This window comes from Brienomyrus brachyistius, chromosome 5, assembly GCF_023856365.1.
Source record: "Brienomyrus brachyistius isolate T26 chromosome 5, BBRACH_0.4, whole genome shotgun sequence".
NCBI classification, from domain to species: Eukaryota; Metazoa; Chordata; class Actinopteri; order Osteoglossiformes; family Mormyridae; genus Brienomyrus; species Brienomyrus brachyistius.
The window spans coordinates 8949741-8970691 of record NC_064537.1 but is presented as its reverse complement, the minus strand read 5'-3'; the positions used below and the strand labels follow the sequence as shown (position 1 = coordinate 8970691).

General features: G+C 44.0%; 2 protein-coding genes across 3 annotated transcripts; one reads left to right on the top strand and one right to left on the bottom strand.

Annotated features, from left to right (window-relative positions):
* Positions 1-433: 433 nt before the first annotated feature.
* Positions 434-3999, top strand: LOC125742553 (essential MCU regulator, mitochondrial-like). Its single transcript, XM_049014659.1, has 3 exons — positions 434-668; positions 1318-1462; positions 3658-3999. The coding sequence occupies exons 1-2, from the start codon at positions 507-509 to the stop codon at positions 1447-1449; spliced, it is 294 nt and encodes a 97-aa protein (XP_048870616.1). The 5' UTR covers positions 434-506; the 3' UTR covers positions 1450-1462; positions 3658-3999.
* Positions 3733-19471, bottom strand: LOC125742516 (TRIO and F-actin-binding protein-like). Of its 2 annotated transcripts, XM_049014599.1 has the most exons (14): positions 17292-17906; positions 16635-16785; positions 14874-15855; positions 13043-13099; positions 12509-12577; positions 11790-11879; positions 11391-11500; positions 10448-10910; positions 10120-10345; positions 9344-9452; positions 8292-8451; positions 7481-7594; positions 5494-5580; positions 3733-5353 (listed from the first exon to the last, which is right to left on the bottom strand). In XM_049014599.1, exons 3-14 carry the CDS (start codon positions 14877-14879, stop codon positions 5192-5194), a joined length of 1653 nt encoding a protein of 550 aa, XP_048870556.1. In that variant the 5' UTR covers positions 14880-15855; positions 16635-16785; positions 17292-17906; the 3' UTR covers positions 3733-5191. The 2 variants fall into 2 exon arrangements, with proteins under 2 accessions (XP_048870556.1, XP_048870555.1); XM_049014598.1 differs by lacking the exons at positions 3733-5353; positions 5494-5580; positions 7481-7594; ... (6 more) ...; positions 12509-12577; positions 13043-13099 and adding exons at positions 18782-18883; positions 19352-19471 and having other exon boundaries at positions 14876-15855; positions 17292-18561.
* Positions 19472-20951: the final 1480 nt, after the last annotated feature.

Here is a 20951-nt window from a genome sequence, read left to right as displayed (position 1 = left end):
AAGTTTACAGAATTCATTTAATTAGATTAATTTAATTATTTCCCCTAAATTCTAATCGTCAATGAATTATCCGGGAATATTAGGTAAAAATACAGAATTATATTAAGTGGGCCAGGTATCCAGGCATTCATCACTAACGTAATTTTTGCACATATGGAGTGAGGGTGGGATTCGTACCCCAGCTGGAGGTGTGAGTGCTACCCAGTGAGCAACAGTGCCATGCACAGCAGTGCTATTCATTATTTCACTAAAAAGTAATTAAAAGTTACATAACACGGACACTTAAAAACTGTAAAAATCCAGCTGGTTTATTTATCAACATGTATTTCCTGTTGCAGTAAAACTCTGGACTTACAGTATTACTTTCAAATACTTGATACGCAACGTGTACTTTTTTTTCAAAACGAGCTTTAAACACGCCTCGTTAACGTCAAAGTCCCACCTACAAGGCAAACCAAGGAGTCCCAACTTCAAGTGTAAACTAGAGGGGCATTGAAACCAGGAAGATGGCGTCAGCAGTCGCCGGAGTTCTTAGGTTTTATGCATTAAAAAACAGTGCAATCCTAAAACGTAGCACTTCATGCAGGTTTATGGACACATCGCGTCTTATTCAGTCTCGAAACGCCGTGTCGACGTCGACCGGTGCCATTCTGCCTAAGCCGACTAAAGTAAGTTTGGGGGAGATTATAAGTAAGCGGCAATTTCTCATGACGGGACCATTCTGGATTCATTAAGCAGCTATCGGGAAATAATAGTAATTTAAATTATTCATAGCTGTAAATGTTTCGCCGATGGTATAGAAGGAAGTTTTTTCAACTCAGTGGAAGTCGGCGCCTGGCTTGTTCGTTAAATCTGTGGTTTTGGTTCACTATGAGTTGAGAATACATCTATATTCAAATTTATATTTAAAACATTATGGCCTATATTAAAACCCCGTAAACGTTACAAGTATGTGAATTGTTTTAACGATATATTTGTAATTTACAACACTCGTTTAGTCTGATACGCAATATAAACAGTGAAACGTACATATTCAGGAAGTCTCAGGTGGAATGAGCTCTAATCAAGAGTCAGGTACTTACAAGGGCGTAGCTTTGGTGTGAACTTCGGGGGGGGGAGGGTGATTATTGGGGGGCACAACCATCCCGCCACCTCCCGTAATTTCACCCCATAGGTACTTGATTGTGAAATTAAATCTTGCCATGCGTTCATATTATATTCATACACCTTTCTGTGTCTAAATGCTAATATCTAATGATCTTTCTGTATGATATAACTATATGTGATTTATTTTTTTATTTGTTTTGCAATTCGCAGATCCCCTTCGGAATGATTCGCATTATGATTGTCGTAGTCCCTTTTCTACTTATTGGAACTCAGATAAGCAAGAACTTTGCCATTATGCTTGAAGAAAACGACATCTTTGTTCCCGAGGATGACGATGATTAAACCCTGGACAAAGGTTTGTAGATGCCATACATGTGCGCAAAAAGGTTGCGGTAAATGGATGGGGGGGGGATCGGGGACTATTGTGGAATGGGGCTCCGTTGCTCGAAGCGGTACAGTAATCTTCCTGTATAACTTATATTCGAACTTTATATTGATGCGGTAAAATTTTGCGTTGTCATTTCTCTGCATCTCCCCTAAATGCGTGTGTGTTAGCGTACTCACCCCCCAAAACAAACAAACACGTACTTTACAGGGCTGCCACTGCTTGGATTTATGAATGCTATCGACACTCCCTGTAGCCTTTATGATTCTGACGTAAGCTGACGTTGGCTCTGCAGGTAACACTGCATTCCTTTGAATATTTTTAAATACGATATTGTCAACATATGTATAGCCCTGGCCTTTACATCGAGGAGGGTTTTGCTGACGTCATACAGATCGGGTGATATCAAAACCCAGGCCATGCGGACTTATTAAATTGTATAAATGGGGACAAAGCATCCACAAACCACCACCTGTATCACAGATTAGTCACCTTCATACATTTTTAAAAAGTAAAATATCTGTCAAAGTGACCGGAGCATTGAAGGTGAGTCTCATAATTTATGATCTAGATTGTTTAGGAAAAAACTAGTTTCCTTTTTAAAAATATCAGGCATTACTCACAAGTCCCACCATGTCTTATTCATTCCTACAAAACCACAACCGCTGCTGCTATTGGGTTCTTTATTTTAGCGACAGAGCCGAATGCTTTTTATTAGACAGAAAGTATGTCAGTCCCCCGAAAGGAATCGGTCATTACTCCAAAACCATTCAAACTTAGTGCCAGTCAAGTCATTCGTCCAGATAGATTAACATATGAAAAAAATATTCTGGTTATTTTACATATTGGTGAAACAGAAGTTTTAATACATGTGTAATTTTTACCCTAAGACCTTGACCAGGATGTATGGTTAGAAGTGAGATGAATGTAGGGGTGGATCTATGGATGGCCCACTTATTCAGATTAAAAATATTATTAAAAAAGATATTGATTTGAATTAAATCATCATTTTGGCTAATTACATTAAATGCGAATTGTTTTGTCTTATTGTGTATAATAATATTTGGAACTGCCTCTCTTACGTTTTTCGACTGCCGTTATGTTAAATTGTACCCATAATTCTGTGTGAGTTTTTCGTCGCTCGTTAGTAGGGTATAGTTGTATTTTTCTCGCGGTCACATATCGTAAATATCTAAGCATGTTTTTAAAAATATGCGGTAATGAGTTTCATATACGCCCAACAATATTTAACTTGGGGACACCTATCGGCTACTCTCTGTATCAACCATTGGATGGATGTACAACTTTATTGATAAAACCGTCATTTAAGACATTTATTAGTAAATAGTAAAATTTCGTTACATTTATTTAAGGGACACTATAAAGGATTGGCTCGCGGGCCCAATGGTGAATCACTCTACTGACCATTGGATTCTGATCATAGTGCCGTAACCCAGAGCCAAACACTGCCCCCAATAAATTAACATTATATATAATACATAGTAATTTAACATTATTTAAAATGTTAAATCACTCGTTAGAACGTGATTACAGGTCATTTTATTGAAAATATGAAAACGCCATTGGACATTGTTGCATGTCTTTTCTTTCTAGACTGTTCCACACTCTTTCAGTCCGCCATGTAAATCTATAAAAGAAAAAACACCTTAAAGACAGTGGCAAAAGCTCTTACAGATCCATTTTGTATGTTAGAAATAGTTTTATGCAAATTAACCTACAAAGTGACAGGCAGGAACTTCACCACTGAGCTCTATGGGCCACCAGTCAGCAGAGCTGTGTGCACAATGCACTCTTGTTGATAGCTGGTTCTAAGTGTAGCCCATGGACAAAGCACCTGAAATTGGAATTTCAGTACTAAAATTACCCAGGGTAGACATTCAGATTAAAGTATGAGCTAAGCAGTTGTAACTGAAATGGGACCGGAACATTCAGCATGTAATAACACTTTATGCTCAGTGGAAATTAAGGGGTGTTTCACACAACATAGTTCAGCAAAGAAAAATAGGAACCTGAATTAAAGCTGACATTCTGTACACTAGCCTCATTTTCACCATTTGATCTGAACATGCCGCAAAAATACTTCACTGAACCAGTATTTGTGTTTCTGGCTCTATAACCATTTGATTCTTCTTCTCCCCTTTCAGGTTGAGGGGCACATCAATGTCAACAAATCACAGAAGAATTCTAGTATCTCCAAAAAGAGGTCTTAGAAACCCAGCAGAATTCACACCTCACATTTATTAACAGAAGAACAGAAAGTAATGCAGTATCATCAGTGTTTATTAACATTTGTTGTATTGGTGTGTCAAAATATAGCAACTGTAACGTACTGAACATGTGGCAAAAATGATTCACCAGTTTATTGAATATAAAAAAAACTTAATATATTATTGGTCACAAGAAAGTAAAACTCAGTTGAAAAATAAAACGTTGAAAAAAACAGGTCTGATGTCAAATTGTCATTAAAATGATTTAAAACACTTTAATTAGTTTCTTAATCTTGTGACAAGTGGCTCTTTAGAAGTTAAAATGGTAACATTTTCACAGCCTGCATCATAAACAGAAGATAATCCAGTATTTGCTACAAAATCTGATTCTCAAGTGGTGAAACGCTGACCCATTGACTCCCAAACACAAAAATATTGCAGCACCATGAAAAATGAGTGTTCAAACAAAAGCATTTTCCAGGTTTTTCAAAGTTAGATCCTCCTGACAGAGTGTTTGAGCAAAATTAACATTGGTGCATGTCAATGTACAGATTCAAAATGTAGTATAAACAAGCATAAAACATTTGCGGGTGTTTCTCTGTTTGGCCCAAGGAGTCCCAAGAGTGGGGATTTGTAGTTTTTGTGAATTTTTACATACAGCAATCTCAGAAATTCTGAACACTGCAACTCTGTGGACAGCCATCTGATTTAATCAACTTTGGCCCATGACCCAGTCAGTGACATTCATACATGCTTAAAGAAGTCTGAAAAAAAATTCTAGAAAAATAGCCTGCAGACACTGCAAAACAAGGGAAGGTGAAAAGTAGAAGTACAGAAGAAAATGCAAGATTTCAAAGGAAGTATGAGAAAATGTAAGTGAAAACCACCATTCTTTTTTTATCCACATTCATAGGGCCCTTGGGTACCAAGGGAGAAATGGGGTGATAATTGTTTAAATAGACCTTATACTCCAGTATTTTGCCACAACTACAGTGGTATAGCATTTAAGTTCTTCTATTGTCCCTCTGAAAAGATACTGCCCAGTTCTGAAATGTGCAACAGGAAATGCAAAAGAGTGAGCCAGTACTTTGGGGAGGAAACTCGTTCCCTCGCTGCAGAATCACGTGTCCTGGTATCTTCCTCTTCCTGCCAATCTCCGTGTCACCACAGGCAGTGTCAGTGCCGGCCAAAGCCAACGTGGCACTCTAGAATAGCTTCACTGCCAGTGCAGCCCCCTCTGTACGAGACAGAGTGAAGTTGGCTAGCTAAACCAGCGCCCTCTATGTTACCTATTGGGTTGACCGGCATTGGGCAGCGTTGAGCACGTTGGAGCCCCTAAAAATGAAGCTTTTTGAAGACAAGCCAACATGACTGTCAGAATGGCAATGGCCACAGAGCTTCTCTCTCCTAGGGGGAGTTGGGTAAGGGGGTTGGGCCGACCAGCCTCCCTCTCCAACCTGGCTGCAACGTCTCAGTGGGACATGCTGTTCCCCAGCTCCTGGCCTTCCCGCAGGGCGGCCATCGCCAGCCTCAGGTGCTCACGCAGGGCCTCAAGCTCCCGCTCGCTGCGGCTCTTGGCCGCGTTCAGCTCCACATTGGCCTCCTTACACCGCTCGTACGCCAAGCGCTTTTCCTACCAGAAGGAGAACAGGACAAAAATAGATGCTATCCTCAGTCTTACTATAATACATCCTTAGGCCTGATGGAGACGCTGAGCAGCTTAGGTGTGGGAGTTTCCCCTAAGGTGCACCCTCATAAATATCATCTACAAACCTTGCTGAGGGAGAGCAGCTCGTCCCTCAAGCAGCCGATCTCCTTATGCAGATACTGGACCTCGTTCTCCTTCACTCGGAGCAGCACCTGCCAGAAGAAAAATAGCGAGTGTTGGCTGGTACATAGGCGTTGCCTGAAAACAAGCCCACGGGAGTTTTACTTACGCAAAAATGTTCTGAGGGACCAACTAAGCAGGGATGCGTTTCCTAAACGACGACGGAAGTTAGCATTGACGACACATCGTACTATGGTAGTATAAACTAACCAACATCCGAAGTATGACTGTTTCCCAAAACCGTCGTACCACAGTAGTTTGAACTACGTTAGTTAGTTGGGACTTCCGTAGTTCGAACTACAGTGGTTCCTGCGCTGATTGGTCAGACTCACGGCGAGTTGTTAGCAAAAGCTAGCAAACTTTATAATGTGAATGGTGTAACTTTCACAGCCGGTCGCGTACAAAAACTCGCGAACTGCGTAATATATAAATAAATAATAATCACATACACACATACATTTTACACAATAGCGATATATAGTGCTAAAATAATGAGACGCTTCTTGGCGTGGTAGACAGAAGAACTGTTAGCTATGACTGCATTTTGTGAAAGACGCTCCATCTGTAATTACGTTGATTGCAGTTCATTGTGTTTCAATCACACTACGAACACTTACAAATTCTTGGTCCAACGTACAGAATGTTAGTGGCTGACTGGAATAGACAGGTGTGTGTAATATCCAAACGTCACAGGTGGCATTTCCCCAGTACAAACGCATGGATTCCTATCTGACCGCTGTAGTGTCATTCTACTCTTCCATTATGACAATGACACCTGTCAGTGATGAAGGAGAACCTCATCAAAGTGCTGCACTCTCTTCTAAGGTGATTGTTGTCCCTCTGAAGTTAAGGGTGTAATGAAGAAACCGCACAACACCCAATGGTCTGCATAGGGCTACAAATACATACATGTATATATACAAGGGATAATGATTTATTATTATTAATTTTTGGGTTTTATTCTTTTCTTTTTTTTAGTAATTTTTTTATTTCTCTATTTTTTTTTACTATATGTGGCAAAGTGTGCCATATGGCACAATGACCACTGGGTACAACATCCTTTACCGAGCAGCACACTAACTGTATATGCTACTACAGGGGCGAGCAATCTTACCCAGAAAGGGCTGGTGTGTTTGCAGGTTTTTTTGGGATAACCGTTCGATCAGTTGCTCAAACCCATATGTGCGAACTCTTCAGTCGATCAGTCTTCTACATACTACTCCAAGTAGGGATTTGCAGCGAAAGGCTGCATACCTAACGGCCCTTTCTGGATAAAAACCCCTGTGCTAATACAATACTTTGCAGTCTGAGAATTCTCCCTTTTACTCACCACAGACAGTTACCGTTCTTATGACCCGAGACCCACACAACAATTACGTTTCAAACTACATTTTCAGGCCACTTCACATTATATGTGATCGTAGAGCTAAATTATTCCATACTAGGTATTAAAGATTATTACATTTCTTACTTACACAATGACTACACCCTTCTTAGACTGCATTTTCCACCATCGCTGATTTACTTACCTGGAACTAAGCTTCTAACGACAACTCGAGAAATGTAGTTCGAACTACACAACTTAACGACAGTGTTTTCGGATGTTCGTTCGAACTGTGGTTTCGGGAAACACCTGCGTCGTACTTGCATAGTTCAAACCACGTTAGCAACTATGGTTTTGGGAAACGCACCCCAGATGTCTAGGTCTCACGTCCTCTACAATCTGACTGGTTATCTCTCAGAATCAATCATTTTTTTTTGTTCTGTCCTCAGAACAGTTTTGTGTAAGTAAATCTCCGACGAGCTGAAAGCACACCTACGGTCGACAACCAGGTAGACGGCCGATCACAAGATTCAAATTTCAAAGGCAGCGACCACTAGGTGGTGACAGTGATCAATTGCAGCAGTGTTCCCTTATCGTTTCTGCCTTACCTCCAACTCGCAGGAACTGCACTCGTGGCCGTCATGCAGGACGCGGTCTGAGCCCTCACACTCAGAGCTTGAGCGCAAGTGGCTTATCTCCTTCATCATATGAGACTGCAGATCCTGTGAAGAAAGAGCGAGTGAGAGAGAGAGAGAGAGACAGAGAGAGAGCGAGAGAAGAACTTACACCAGGGCAGGTCAAACTGAACAAGCAAAGGGGCATGTGGACACCATGTTAGTTAACAGAGCCTGGAGACACGTCACTCACAGGACAAAGAAAGATAAACCAGCTAACAGGGAAGCTTTCTCTGTTTGGTAGCTTTCCCTGGAATCATTATCTTGGCAAAAAAAGCTTGCTTTTTATTTTTAAAACTTCCAAGTTCTACAATGACTGAAGCAAACTCAGGCACCCAGATAAATTCTACAGTAACTGTCAATGTCAGAGACAAAGAGTGGTGCAAACAGACGGCAGAGAGGAAATAATCACATACATCGTTCCCACGTTTCTACGATCTACAGCAGAACGACGTACAGCAGCAAACCCTGCCGTGAGAAATGGCACAGTCCAAACACTGAGTTCTGCTTGGCGAGCTCAGTCACCAAGCTGTGCACAGGCAGAAAGGACCCAGGCCTTGAATCTCCTGCTGCAGGGGCATCAGATAAATTGCCTGACCCTACACTCAGACCCCAAGCTTCACTCTCAATTGTATACACACACGTCTCAAAGGAGAGCATGAAGGGATACGTGAAAGGAAGCATTCCGATGTACCTGTATTCCAGCCAGCCAGGTGCTGACAGAGACCCACAATTACTCACTCACCCGATTCTCCTTCTTCAGCTGCTCCAGCTCCGTCTCCTTTCGGCTCGCCTCTCTCTCCATCTCCCTGTGTCTCTCCTCCGCCCTCCTCAGCTCCAGGCACTTCTGAGAGTACCGCTCGGACAGGCTGTCCAGCTCCCTCTGCTGGGCCTGCCGCTCAGACCTGGAACGGGTTTTCGACGGTGACACTCAGACGCGACGGCAGCGAGATACTCGATAAGATAACTGCAAGGCAGGGAAGCAAACTGTTCAACATACACATCCTGCTAGACCACAACTAAAATTCAGGGATGCAAGTGCCCCAAAATGAAAAAGGCCCAAAACCACCGACAACATTTTTCCATTAAGAACTTTTGCAGATGCAGTCTCCCAGTACACTGTCCATGGTTCCATCTCCCATCTTAACTGGTACCACACGATTCAACCAGTCCAATTGGAATTTGTTTTTCAAAACCTGAATAAATCTCTTCCACATGAGCATCACTTTTTCGCCCCAATATTTTTGCAGCCATTATTTTACTATTTAGAATAAAGACATATACACACTATAAAATATATATATATAGAATTATGCACTGACCAAAAATTAAACATATCAGCAGCACTCTACATACATCCCTAATGCCCGGGGCCTGCATTTCACGAATCACCTTTGATCATGCGGCCAAAACAGCAAAACCTGCACCGGATGCATGCTGTCCAATGAGCTGTAAACATGCACACATGCACTCGCTTCTTCACAGTCAGATAACGCATCCGAATTGCACCCGAGCACACGAGGGTCCGGGAGTCCAGACAAAGTCACAACATGTCTACTTCGTTTGGCTTCCAGCAAAAGATAAATCCGGAGAAATAATGGGACTGATTTTTGATCAGCGATGCTTAAACGTGCGCCATGTGTGTCCCACGGCGGGTCAGCTGTGCCGTTTGGGCGGCTGCTTTCATCTCAGCTTGCCAGACCTACTTTGTATACAAATGACAGCGCTTACCCATAATCCCACTACTGGCACCTCCGAAGCAGTGTGTGCGTGTGACCTACAGCTCACGTGACTCACTGCGTCTGCGGCATGGCCTGCAACTCGGCCGTCCCTCCACCCAGCCGCCTCGCTCTCGCCACTTCCTCCTCCAGCTCCACCCTCAGGGCCGTCTTCAGCACCTCCATAGCTAGGGGTGTGAATTGGGGGGGGGGGGGTTATTATCTCAGCCCCTTCGGTCAGAAAACCAACGCTATTTGAAGCTCCCTCCACCCTGCAAGAAGTATCACTCCGGATCGTTCTCTTGTGATGTTCTTCGATGGTGGAATGAGCTGCTGAACCATGTACGGTCACCAGACTCCCTCTCTACCTTCTGGAAACATCTCAACACCCATCTGTTCCATGAATTCCTCCACTAGCTTGATACCTCTGTATGTCCTCTGAATGTCTGCAAATCTTAATGTTGCAAATTTGGTCATCGAATTGCCTTATTAGGTTCTGCCTAGTCGACTCCTCCACAACACGTACGTTTGTAATGTGCTCCACTCACTTGTGTCTACTAAATACGTCTACTAAATACGTAAAATGCAAATGCAAGAATGTAAGTATACATTTACGGTATAAAGGATTAAATGAGATCAAATTTCTTGTCATAAAAGTGCAAATGTACATAATATGAATACACATTTGCTCTGTTATGGCAAGAAATTAAAAAATATTTAATCCGTTATACCGAGAATGTGTACGTGAGTATCAGTTATGTCGATCCATGGTAGTGACGTAAACGCTTAGTAGCCCAGTCCGCTGCAGCATCGCCTGGCATCTCACCACCCAAACGGGGATCCCCGCCCACTCACCCTGCACCGTGGCCTGGGCCTCTTCCCGAAGCAGCCGGTCACGCTCCACTTCCAGCTCCCTCACCTGCCGTTCATGCCGCCTCTGTAGCTCCTCCAGGGCCCCCCCGTGCGCTTTCTCCATTGCCTCCAGGCTACGGCCACAGGGGGCCTCTAGACCACACTTCCCACCTTCTCTTGCAAACCTCACCTTCTGTAGCTGCTCCACCTGAGCCTTCAGCAAGGCCACCTGATAGGGATTGGAAGAGGACAGAGGGTGACATCGCTAACGCACAGCTGGAGAACAGCAGAACAAAATAACCTCAGCTATCAATATCTCCATTCCTACTACCTCCTTCAACAGCACTTCATTGGCAGGCCGGCTACCACAGGATCCAACTGGGGGCAGCGACCTCATCTCTCGCAGGGGCAGTCTTTCAAACTCCACCCACTTCCTCTCAAGCGTCTCTTCCAAGCTGGAGGCGGAGCCTGTGCCCTTCTTCAGGTGCACAGCATCCCACAGACTGCTGCCAGGTGGCGGCTCCTTGGCAGGAACCCCAGCCTGGAACCACCGGGCCCTGTCTTCCAGTCTTCGGGCCTGTTCCCTGTCCAGGCCCTCTCTGGTCTCGGGCGTGCTGATGGGCTTTGTGGGGGCTTGTGTGTCCATCACCGGTGCAAGCTCCACGTAGTCTAGCTGATGCGGGGTGGGGGCCATGACCTCAGAGCCTGAGTCCCTGTGACCGTGCTGAGAGGGAAGCTGACCAGGCAAAAGGGGACAAGACGTGTGGATCTTGTCAGTCCTGCTGTCTGACAGCCTGGAAAACAGGAAGAATAGTAATGAATGAGGCCCAGAACACAGTACAAATTACAGCAAACCTGGTTTAGACAGCATATCAGCAGCAGCGTGTGTGTGGGTGTGTGCGTCTGAGAGGAAATCAGGTTTGTTAAGTCAGTGCTGTCGTATGACACTGTTACACGGACCACACTCCAGCTGTAAGGTGCACCTGAGTGGGACCATGGGGTGCTTTGGTGGAGGAGTCCAAAATGTGCATCTTAAAATTTTAGTTTTTCTTACTTCCGGTTCACAGGTATGGAAAAGTTCTGTGACTGGTTGGCATTTGCCCAGCTGTGGTGTGGACCAAGCTCAAGACCAGCTGGGTCAGGCATACCCACCCCCACCCCTCCCCCCCCCCCCCACTGCGGGGAGCTGGTTCTGCAGCTGTCTAAACTGACACACCAGAGGCGTGAAGTAAAACTCTATCTGAACAGAGTCAAGTACAGCAGCAGGAACTTACTGCATGATGTCGGGCGAGCTGCTGGGAAGGACGTTCTTCCTCAGAACCTCCAGCCAGTTCCTCCTGATCCCCGATGTCATGGCAGACAGGGTGAACGCAGCCCCCTGGGTCTGTGCGCAAGTGACGAGAAAGAGTGGACGAGCAGGACCTTACAAGTCAGCATTTGAGATAAACACTAACCTGAAAGCAAACATTCCAAAACAAACACTCCATCCACAGAGCATGTGAGGATATAATCCCAGATATACACACAATAGTACAAGCTTCGACCTTCTGAGGAACATCTGAAGGTTCTGTCTTCCCTTTCACCACCAATAGTGAGGTGAAACATTTTGTGATCATACATAACAGCAACTACTGGACGCCTTCAAATTCAAAACAGATTCCAGTACTATCCACCTGGATCTGAAAACCATAGTTCTTCTCCACATCAAACTCGGACACCTCCACACAGGACCTCAGGTCAATCTCCCCGTCCAGATCTTCCTTCTGACATGATATTAAAGAGATGACAGACACACCATCACTCTTCAGTGACTTAGTAGCAAAGCTGAGTGTTAGCAATTTACACCATTCCAAGTATTTTAAATTAGCAGGAGTTTGTGTTCGTCTGGGTATACGTCACTCCTAAACAGTAAAATTTGTCTATGTCCTCCCACGACATTTCCTGGCCTCGCTGCTTAGCTCACAGTCACTTCGCTCAGTGAAACTATCTGCAAATCAGTACTGACACATGCAGCTCAACTGAGATGTTTATCTCGTGCCACATGTCACGGCATGCGAGATAGAGAGGGATCAAAGGGCTGCTTGTGAAGGGAGTGAGTCCCAGGCTCCATATGCAATTTTAGGTTAAAGAGTTAAAAATAACTCTAGTTACACCATTCTCTTTTACCATGCACTTACATTTTGAGTGAATCTGAGTGAGTTTCTAAAAGGCTTCTTCTGCTTACATTTTTTACAATGATTGATTTCTTTATTAATTGTAAACGTGTCTTAGTTACAAATCAAACACTCAGCAAAGAATCGAGTATCTGATTAAAATAATTTTAACCCGGAGCCATGGTACGGAACCACGGTGAGGATGAAAGTTCAGGAAAACGATCGGCATCTCATCTCACCTCCTCTGCTCTGGCATCCCTGTAGTACCTCAGGCTGGCGTCCGTCAACACGAACCAGTGCTTCCGCCACTGGGGAGACACACCAGACACCATGTGACACAGCAAACCTGACCAGGACCTGCTCAATCCTAGCTGAGACTGCAAATGAGCCAGTATGATCAGAAAGAAATTTTATTAAGAGCACACAAGGGCTGTCCCAATCCTTGCAGGAACTCCAAGTGACTTTAGTGTTTCTCTCTTTGAAACTTTAAGTGTCTAAGTGCAGGACAGAGTCTGCGTGCAGGGACACTTCTAAGCTCCCATTTAAAAACAACAGTGGAAAGAAGTTCCTTGATGGTGTGTCACGATGCTAAAATGTTTCAGCGTAACCCCCAGTCCGCCAAATATCCAGGCAGGCTTGCTCAGGCAAATGGAAGAATCAGCTAACCTGCTGATGCAACAAGGGACTCTGCAACTACCACCTCTGCCTTTGAGCGAGTTTTGTCCGTTCTAAAAATAACTGAGCAAAACGGCAGTAGCAGAAAGGCCGAGTACCTCTCCATCGTCATCTAGCTTCGACATCCATCCCTTCTTGAAGTTAAGGAGATCAGGCTGCAGAAATATGGTCAGGGAAATAGGAGAACATTATTCAGCACTTAGCTTTGAAAAAGCAGAAGCACATTAACAATGGTCTCAGTATGCATTTCCTACATCTATGTACATGTGTCTGATTACTGTCGGTACCATGGTTCAGGTCACAGAAGTGACATGTCAATGCATCATTAACATCAGTAAATAGTGAAGTGCACAAGAGTAGCTTAAAATGGCAAGCAATTGAAAATATGTGGGTATATTTTCATAGCTAATTTTAATATTGTATGCATGCAAACCGAGGCTGACATGTTAAAGCCACAACCCCCAGGAAGCACGTCAGACACTCAGAGGAACGAGAGACGTTGACTGATATACGCAGCCACTGCAGATACCCTAGCAGACACAGAGAGAGACGGCTTAATGGGCTTCATTCATCCACGTTCACCAACAAAAACATTGCAGACCAAATATTTCAGTTTTTTTCTGCTCTAGTTAATCTCTTTTTCCGCACATCATCCAAAAAGCAAGCTGCAGACCAGTAAGTGACTGGAATTCAGAAGGAGAGCCAGACCTTCGGTAGGATTCTTGAAAACGATCTAGGTGAACACTGAAGGACATTGCAACAAGAGCTACACAGGAAATAATGAAAATGCTCTTAAGTGTAGTTACACAAAAGTTCAAACGTCCCCCTTTTGTCCAGTGAATCGTTTCCCATTGTGACAATATCTGGTTTAACTGGCTCCGTTTTTGAATGCATCGGAGATACAGGTCCTCATAGTTATAGCATAAGGATGAAACACAGCCATGTATTTCAAATTACACCTAGGGGCCCCAAACAAATCGTACCCAACGTTAAAAACGAATTCTGTGAGGAATTACTCTTGCAGCATTATAAACATTACAAGGCGTTTCAATGTGGAATTTGCATATGTGTCTTTGTCTATGATATTCTTAAAAATGATGCTTCTAAATAATGACGTCCATGATGCACACACTGGCTGAACACTAGATGATCACATGGAGTCTCGGTTTAATTTCAGTTAAAGCTTGAATGCTCCAGAAATCAGACTGCCTCTTAGCTGTGGATCATTCACCTTGAATTTACATGTCCTATATAAATAAGTCTGAAGTCTAATATTCATTGGTGCATAGCTGTAATGGAAGTTGGAAAACTAGCTCTGTAGTTAATAAGAAGCCGAGATTACAGAAAGAGAGATAATACCTGCCGACGATTAATCAAAACAAGTTATTATACCGGCCAATATTTTATTCTTACAGGAGGAAAAAAAAAGTCTCCTAAACCAGGTAGAGAAAACACATTGACCAAAACCTCTGAAGTGTCTAGAAATGTGTTGTACATATGGAATAATCGACTACATCCGACACAAACAGAAGAATTAAATGAAATCGAAAGTTTACATGACAACGTCAGTTATACATTATGCTACCGAAAGTGGTAATTCATAATGAAAATGTCAAAGAGCAAAGTCACATCAGGAAGAGCCTGTACTGAAATACATCGAACACCGAAAAGAGGTTATAAAGGTTTCGTTTTCTAACAGAAAAACCCGTGAAAAGCTATTTTTCGTTAGAGCTTCTATCGTTATCGTTAAGTATGCGTGAGATGCTAGAAACCCGTCACACGCTTCAGCTGCGATGTTACTCAAACTACACACTTGTTTTCCCATCAACAATTTAAAAACTGGTCAATTAAACAGCAGTCTTCACTAGCAAAGCATGTTCTTAATGGTGACGAAAACTCCACGGTTTAAAATTACAGGTAAACACTCACCGTCATGTTTGTCACCGGATCCCAGATCCAAGGGGCGAAAGAGAAGAGAAACGCAGGCTTCAGCTTGTAGATTGATTAGCATATGTCATCTCAATTAATATAGCAAAGTGATAGCCCCTGCGAGTCGCGCCCACATAACAGCCTAACTTCTAACGTTTACATTTAGATTTCCTTGACTTTTACATGCATTTTAAAAAAATCATGGGTTGGTTTAAAATGCATCTATTTTCAATATCATAATTACTGAGAAGTTACAGCCACCGACAAGTGACTAGTTCCTGGGCGGTTCCACATGGTGAAGTAGGCAGGCCCTCGCAGTGAACCAAGGGCTATTGCACGTAGCGATATTAAGCCCATAAACGGAGAGTAAAGGGCGTTCCAGCACATGCAGAAGGCGGCGCGAAGGTAAATCCATGTATGCACACTGATCACAAGCCCAGCAGACACTGAGATACATAAGATAAGGAGTGGTATTTTGCTGTTCAGTTCAGTCCAGTCTTTTGCTTAGTAAAGCAGTCACTCACTGCTTTTAATTTTATTTCCCGAGTTGTCATGTTCTTAGACGTGAGTTGGTGTCAGGAATCCTGAGTACAAGCCCTGACAGCACCGGCAGGAATGCTTACAGAAAAGGATCATACGAATAAGGAACACGGCTATCATGTAGCCCAACCCACGATAAACGTTTACCGTAAAAAAATAAAAAATAAATAAATAAAAAACACCCAGATTCAGTCCTTTCAGAGTTAACAGGCAGATTCATGGCCAGACAGATTGTATACGAAGGTAACGGAAACATAACAGCGAAGAAAGAATTAACAGACACCCAGACACATGCTTAAAGTGCACAGGTTCTGCAGTAACTATTGTGGAACTTGTAGGCAAACCCAGACGAACGTGCCTTTTCCATTGGTCGGTTTTCCACTGGAACCATCTGCAGACGGGCAGTGTCACTCTCTGTCAGTGTCTCCTCCCGGTGGTCACCCTGTAATAAGTCACAGCCAACATAATCCAACCACTACTGACGAAAGCAGCATTCTTGTTTTGTGTTGCCCATTCTAACCCAAAAACGATATAAATAGTAATCCTACTCACTGTGCATTTTGAAACCTCATTTCTCCCAACACTACCAATCAATTCCTAGGACAGATGAAATACCCAAATACCCTAAGGGGCGGCATGGTGGTGCAGTGGTTAGCACTGTTGCCTCACACCTCTGGGACCTGAGTTTGAGTCTCTGCCTGGGCTACATGTGTGCGGAGTTTGCATGTTCTCCCCATGTCGTCGTGGGGTTTCCTCCGGGTACTCCGGTTTCCCCCCACGGTCCAAAAACATGCTGAGGCTAATTGGAGTTGCTAAATTGCCCATAGGTGTGCATGTGTGAGTGACTGGTGTGTGAGTGTGCCCTGCGATGGGCTGGCCCCCCATCCTGGGTTGTTCCGTGCCTTGTGCCCATTGCTTCCGGGATAGGCTCCGGACCCCCCATGACCCAGTAGGATAAGCGGTTTGGAAAATGGATGGATGGATGGACTGATCTGAGAACCAAGCAGTAATGTAAAAATATACTGGAACTATGTAGGAACAAGCACATGTATTAAATGGAATGCATAATAGATTATGTATGTTGATTTCAGTCAGTGTTTGCTTTTATTGCCTTTTCTTGCAGAATGGGCACCGTTGCAGAAAACACTTCTGGAGAGTAGATTTCCCAAGCACCCAATTGATGTGCATGTTGCGCCTGAAACAGTTTGAAGCAGGGCTTACCTGAGCACTGAGTGAAGCAGTGGATCTGACACAAGGCACTCTTTCACTGTCTCCGCCTTTCCTCTTCTGCCGAGTCCTACCTCTTTCCATTCCTCTACCTCGTTCCACCGAGTTGCCCCACTCCTGATGGCCATCCGTTGGGCAAATTTGCCTGACCACCACGCAGAGTGATGCAGAATAAAGGATGTTAGATAACTGACATATAGACTAACTGCATATGACCATATAAAGTAATACAGTGCACCATATGCCAGTATATCGTACATTTATAAGTTGCAGCATTAGCATTCATATTTTTACTGCAATGGACCAATACGGAAATGAGCAACACTTTTACTAACTTGTATTTTGTCTAACAGAGGAAATGGAAAAAACTAGAATATGTTTGTCTTACATCAGTTACTCTGCTTGGCAACTATTTCTTAATGTGGACAAACGAGAGTCCACAGGGTAGAAGGATTTTAACATTACAAAACATTGTTAATCTGGTTTCTTTTCTAAGTTAATAAATGTAGCATACTCTCATATTTCTTGCCTAAAAACGTAGGCAAATAATCAAATATAACTTGCAGGTACTGTTTTATTTAACTGAATGGTTATTAGCAGTATTTTATTTGTTTCATCTTATATGAAAATTTACTTGCTATTCCTCCTTACTTATATGGCCTGATGGGACTGTGGCTTTGACTCCTCCCCTTTTCCCAAAGTGCTTCCCTCGGGTATATGATCTTGGTTTTGGGGATGTCAGCCATTACAACATAATCTTCCATTTTCATGCATGCAACACCCGACTCTGAGGAAGCGCGACTGGATTCGGACTCCAGGGAGCTTTGAGAGATAGTATGCCTTTGTCTCTGAGGGGAGGGGCTCTGGTGTGATGACCGTGTATACTCTGGGGAGGGGCTCCGCAGCTCTAGGCCTCTCTCATTGCTGCTTGTACCCTGACCCCAGTCATCCGTTTCCATGACAGCAGTGTGAGACTTCGACAGCTGAATGGTGGGTTTGGTGTCCAAAAGTTGCCCAGGTTTTGAGGAAGTTTGGAATGCTGTGGTGCCGTGGTATGAGTGAACAGAAGCTATCCAGGATCCCGATAACGATGTTGGTCTGAGGATACTTGCATCCTGGCTGGAGGTAAGTGCTATGAAGTTTGCCTGTGATGGAGAATTCTCAGATGCCTTGCAGTTCCTGTGGCTGCTGGGATGACTTTGGTCATCTTGGTCAGAGAAACGAGAGGAGCTGTCCACCTCAGCTTTGCTGCTCGTTTCACTGAATGCAGAGGAGCATGAGGCAGTCATCCCAATGGTTGTATCAACATCTTTACATAAATATTCAGAATCTAATTTTGGACCATTTGAGCTCTTTGATGGGCTCCTGGGTTCCTCTCTCTCTTCTGCAGGAGTGTAATTAGAGAATGGGATTCCGTTCTGTTTGAATGGGGAAGGGCTCCGAGAGGGAGAGGAGGATAGTGAGAAAGTGGAGCCGTGTCTGGGGGATGATTTTGAAATTCCAGATGAGGAGCGAGAGGGAACTTGTACTTTTGGGTAGAAGCCATCAAAAGACCACTGTTGGGAGGCGCCCAACTCTGCCTGTTTGAAAGGGGTGGGGATTAGCGTGCAAGGGCTTGGTGAACGGGGGCCTTGTCTCCCCTGGGGGCCTACTCTGAAGTTTGAGTGCAGCGAGTATTTGGGTGGAGAGGGACTCCTCCCAAATGGGTCAACACCCGAGCCCCGCCTTTTTGAGGGCATGCCAAGTTCCGAGTTTCTGAAGGGGATGGAGGCCTTGGGTTCTGGGAGCCTGGTGCTAGGGAGGGGGCGGCCCACTTCGTAGTGCCGGAACGGGGGTGACGGGCTGTTCTCCCGGAGAGACTGACAGCTTCCTGCCCTCCGTAGAGGAAGTCCAGCTTCTTGTCCTCTGTTTGCTAAAGACCCTACAGATAACAAAAGGTAAATAAGACCAAAAGCAAAGGAGGTGCTCAGAAAAGCTTTAACTATGGCTATAAAAATGTAAAGACCACATTGCTATCGAAGACCGTATTGCAGGTTATTATTGACGAATTTACTTGCCTACATGCACAATATACGAAAAGCATCACAATCTTGGAAAAGAATCATGGTTAGAGTATCGCCGTTAGAGTATCTGTCTCTAACCTGTGTGTCGACCAAAACTGTCTCTGCTGCCGCTCTCTTCCATCCAGCTCTGACGATACGGTTTGCAAGGGGCAGGATCCAGGCGTGTCATGGCGTGATTTACTGGTGAACGCAGAGAGGGTGATCAGCCTTCCCTGCATGTCTGATCGTACGAGAACCTAGGTGCTAACCTGGAGTCTTGGGGAATGGAAGTGTGAGAAGAGGCCAGGCAGAGGGGATGTAGGGAGAATACGAGAGAGGAGCAGAACTGGTGAAGTGGATGGTGGTCCACTGAGATGTTTGGAGGAGCATGGAAACTGGACGGTAATGGAGGCGGCAGAAGAAGGAAGTCGGACACGTAAAATGTGAGAGAGTGCCTGGGAATTCATGCAATGTGTTTTGTATGTTCTTCTGGAAGCAGCTTGGTGGATTTAAGCTGCATGAAGGAGCTGGCAGCATCTCCCAACACAACCTTAAGTCTACATCCAGCTCTTGTAGAAGCGTCGCATGTACAGAGACACAAAAGCCACAGCGGAAGAGACCATTCCAGGCTCTTCGCAGGACAGACGCACATGCTTATAATGGCCTTACCTTGCCTTGATGATGATGTCCCTCGTGCAAAGCATACAGTAAGATATCAGAATATTTGGAAGGTCCAGCCGCTGCTTACTGACATCATGGCTGCTCAGAACTCCCCTAAAAGACATAATACTGACCCATCTGAGCAAGAATAAAGTCCATAATCAAATTAGCCAAAAAGCACCGTCTAGCGATGACCATTAAGGGCAGACTTGCTATCATTTGTTCATTAATGCTGTTAAAAAAACTTCACCAATGACCACTTAGCTTAACAATGATGATTTCTGCGCAGAAAAAAAAGCTAGCAAATGTAATCCTCCAAAAAGAAAGGAAAAACACTCTTCTCGGAATATGGAATTCGAAAAAATAACATCCGCACCAATGTACACTGAGAAGCACCGTCACACCTAAAACACACACAGGCACACTGTCCCTTTAGCTTGTTTGAAGGCCCTGTGGTATGTAGCAGTATAGACCTACCCAGACGCGGTCTGTGCGGTGGTGACTGTGGGTCAGCATAGTGAAATGCAGCAGTGTGTCGGGCAGCTCGCTCCGTCCGAAGCCCTCTCAGCCTCGGCGTCCGTCCACACCTTCTCTCACTCGCTCGGCCGGGCGATCGGGATTACAGCTCTGTAACTCAACCCAAGCCGTGGTGCCGGTCATGATTATTTTAACACTCTTGCACTTTTATGTTAAAGTGACGACCCTTTCCCCCCCTGCCCCTTCCTTCATCGTCCTTTTGTTTTTCCATTTTCACATGCAATTGCAACATACAATGTACTCAGTATCTTTTTCACGTCTATTAAATGTTGTGCATTTAGCCATTAAATTGTCTGGAATAAAAACATATATAATGGACATCTACAAGTTACCGAATCGGCGCGTTCGGCAGTGTTTGTCAAATTTAATAAGTTATACGTAATATAAAACACCCCGTTTTAATGTATGAGAATGTATGTGGATCATAGTAACGTATTCCCAGTTGAATGAGGAACTCAATGAATTGAATGCGTTCCGGTTCCAGCCAGGGTGAAGTGCATTAGACATGTGTACATTTTGTTACTAGATATGCTGAAAGGCTTGTAAAGGATCTTTCCATTAATTAGTAATTTGAGCCGTATTCCTGCCCCCGTACCTTGTGTTTGCTCCTCCTTCCACCTGTGTGGAGCACCCTGTGGTATAAAACAAAAACGTATTTTGCATGGATGCACCTTTTGTGAGTCCCGACTCTTTCGGCAGAGACAAACAAACATCTATAGTTTATAAACACACTTGCTGGATCCACTTCTTGAGGGCCTGACCCCTCTCATCTGGTAACACTTCACAGCCTTGCTGCTAATGTTACCCATATCAATTTCAGGCTGCCTCTGTACTATCTTTCTAATTTCTTTGATGGCTTTTCACAGGCCAGGCTAATTCCTGCACCTCTCAGTCATGTTTATACGCAGCTCACCTCCATGTACACTACCAGTCACATGTTATTGCACACCACATGTTTTTAACCACTGCAGATTTTTATTCTTCTTAAGCGTCGGAAAGTTGAGTGAACAATGCAATATAAACAAATGAAAATATAAGTCAAATAAAACAAGTTTCCTTTTTAACATGGACA

Excerpts from the sequence above, each read along its gene's own strand:
- LOC125742553 (XM_049014659.1), top strand. The coding sequence starts at position 507 with ATGGCGTCAGCAGTCGCCGGAGTTCTTAGGTTTTATGCATTAAAAAAC. Across the intron at positions 669-1,317 it reads TTCTGCCTAAGCCGACTAAA|ATCCCCTTCGGAATGATTCG; the intron begins GTAAGTTTGGGG and ends TGCAATTCGCAG.
- LOC125742516 (XM_049014598.1), bottom strand. The coding sequence starts at position 18,872 with ATGACACGCCTGGATCCTGCCCCTTGCAAACCGTATCGTCAGAGCTGG. Across the intron at positions 18,562-18,781 it reads CAGTTTTGGTCGACACACAG|GGTCTTTAGCAAACAGAGGA; the intron begins GTTAGAGACAGA and ends TGTTATCTGTAG. Across the intron at positions 15,856-16,634 it reads CTGCTTCACTCAGTGCTCAG|GGTGACCACCGGGAGGAGAC; the intron begins GTAAGCCCTGCT and ends GACTTATTACAG.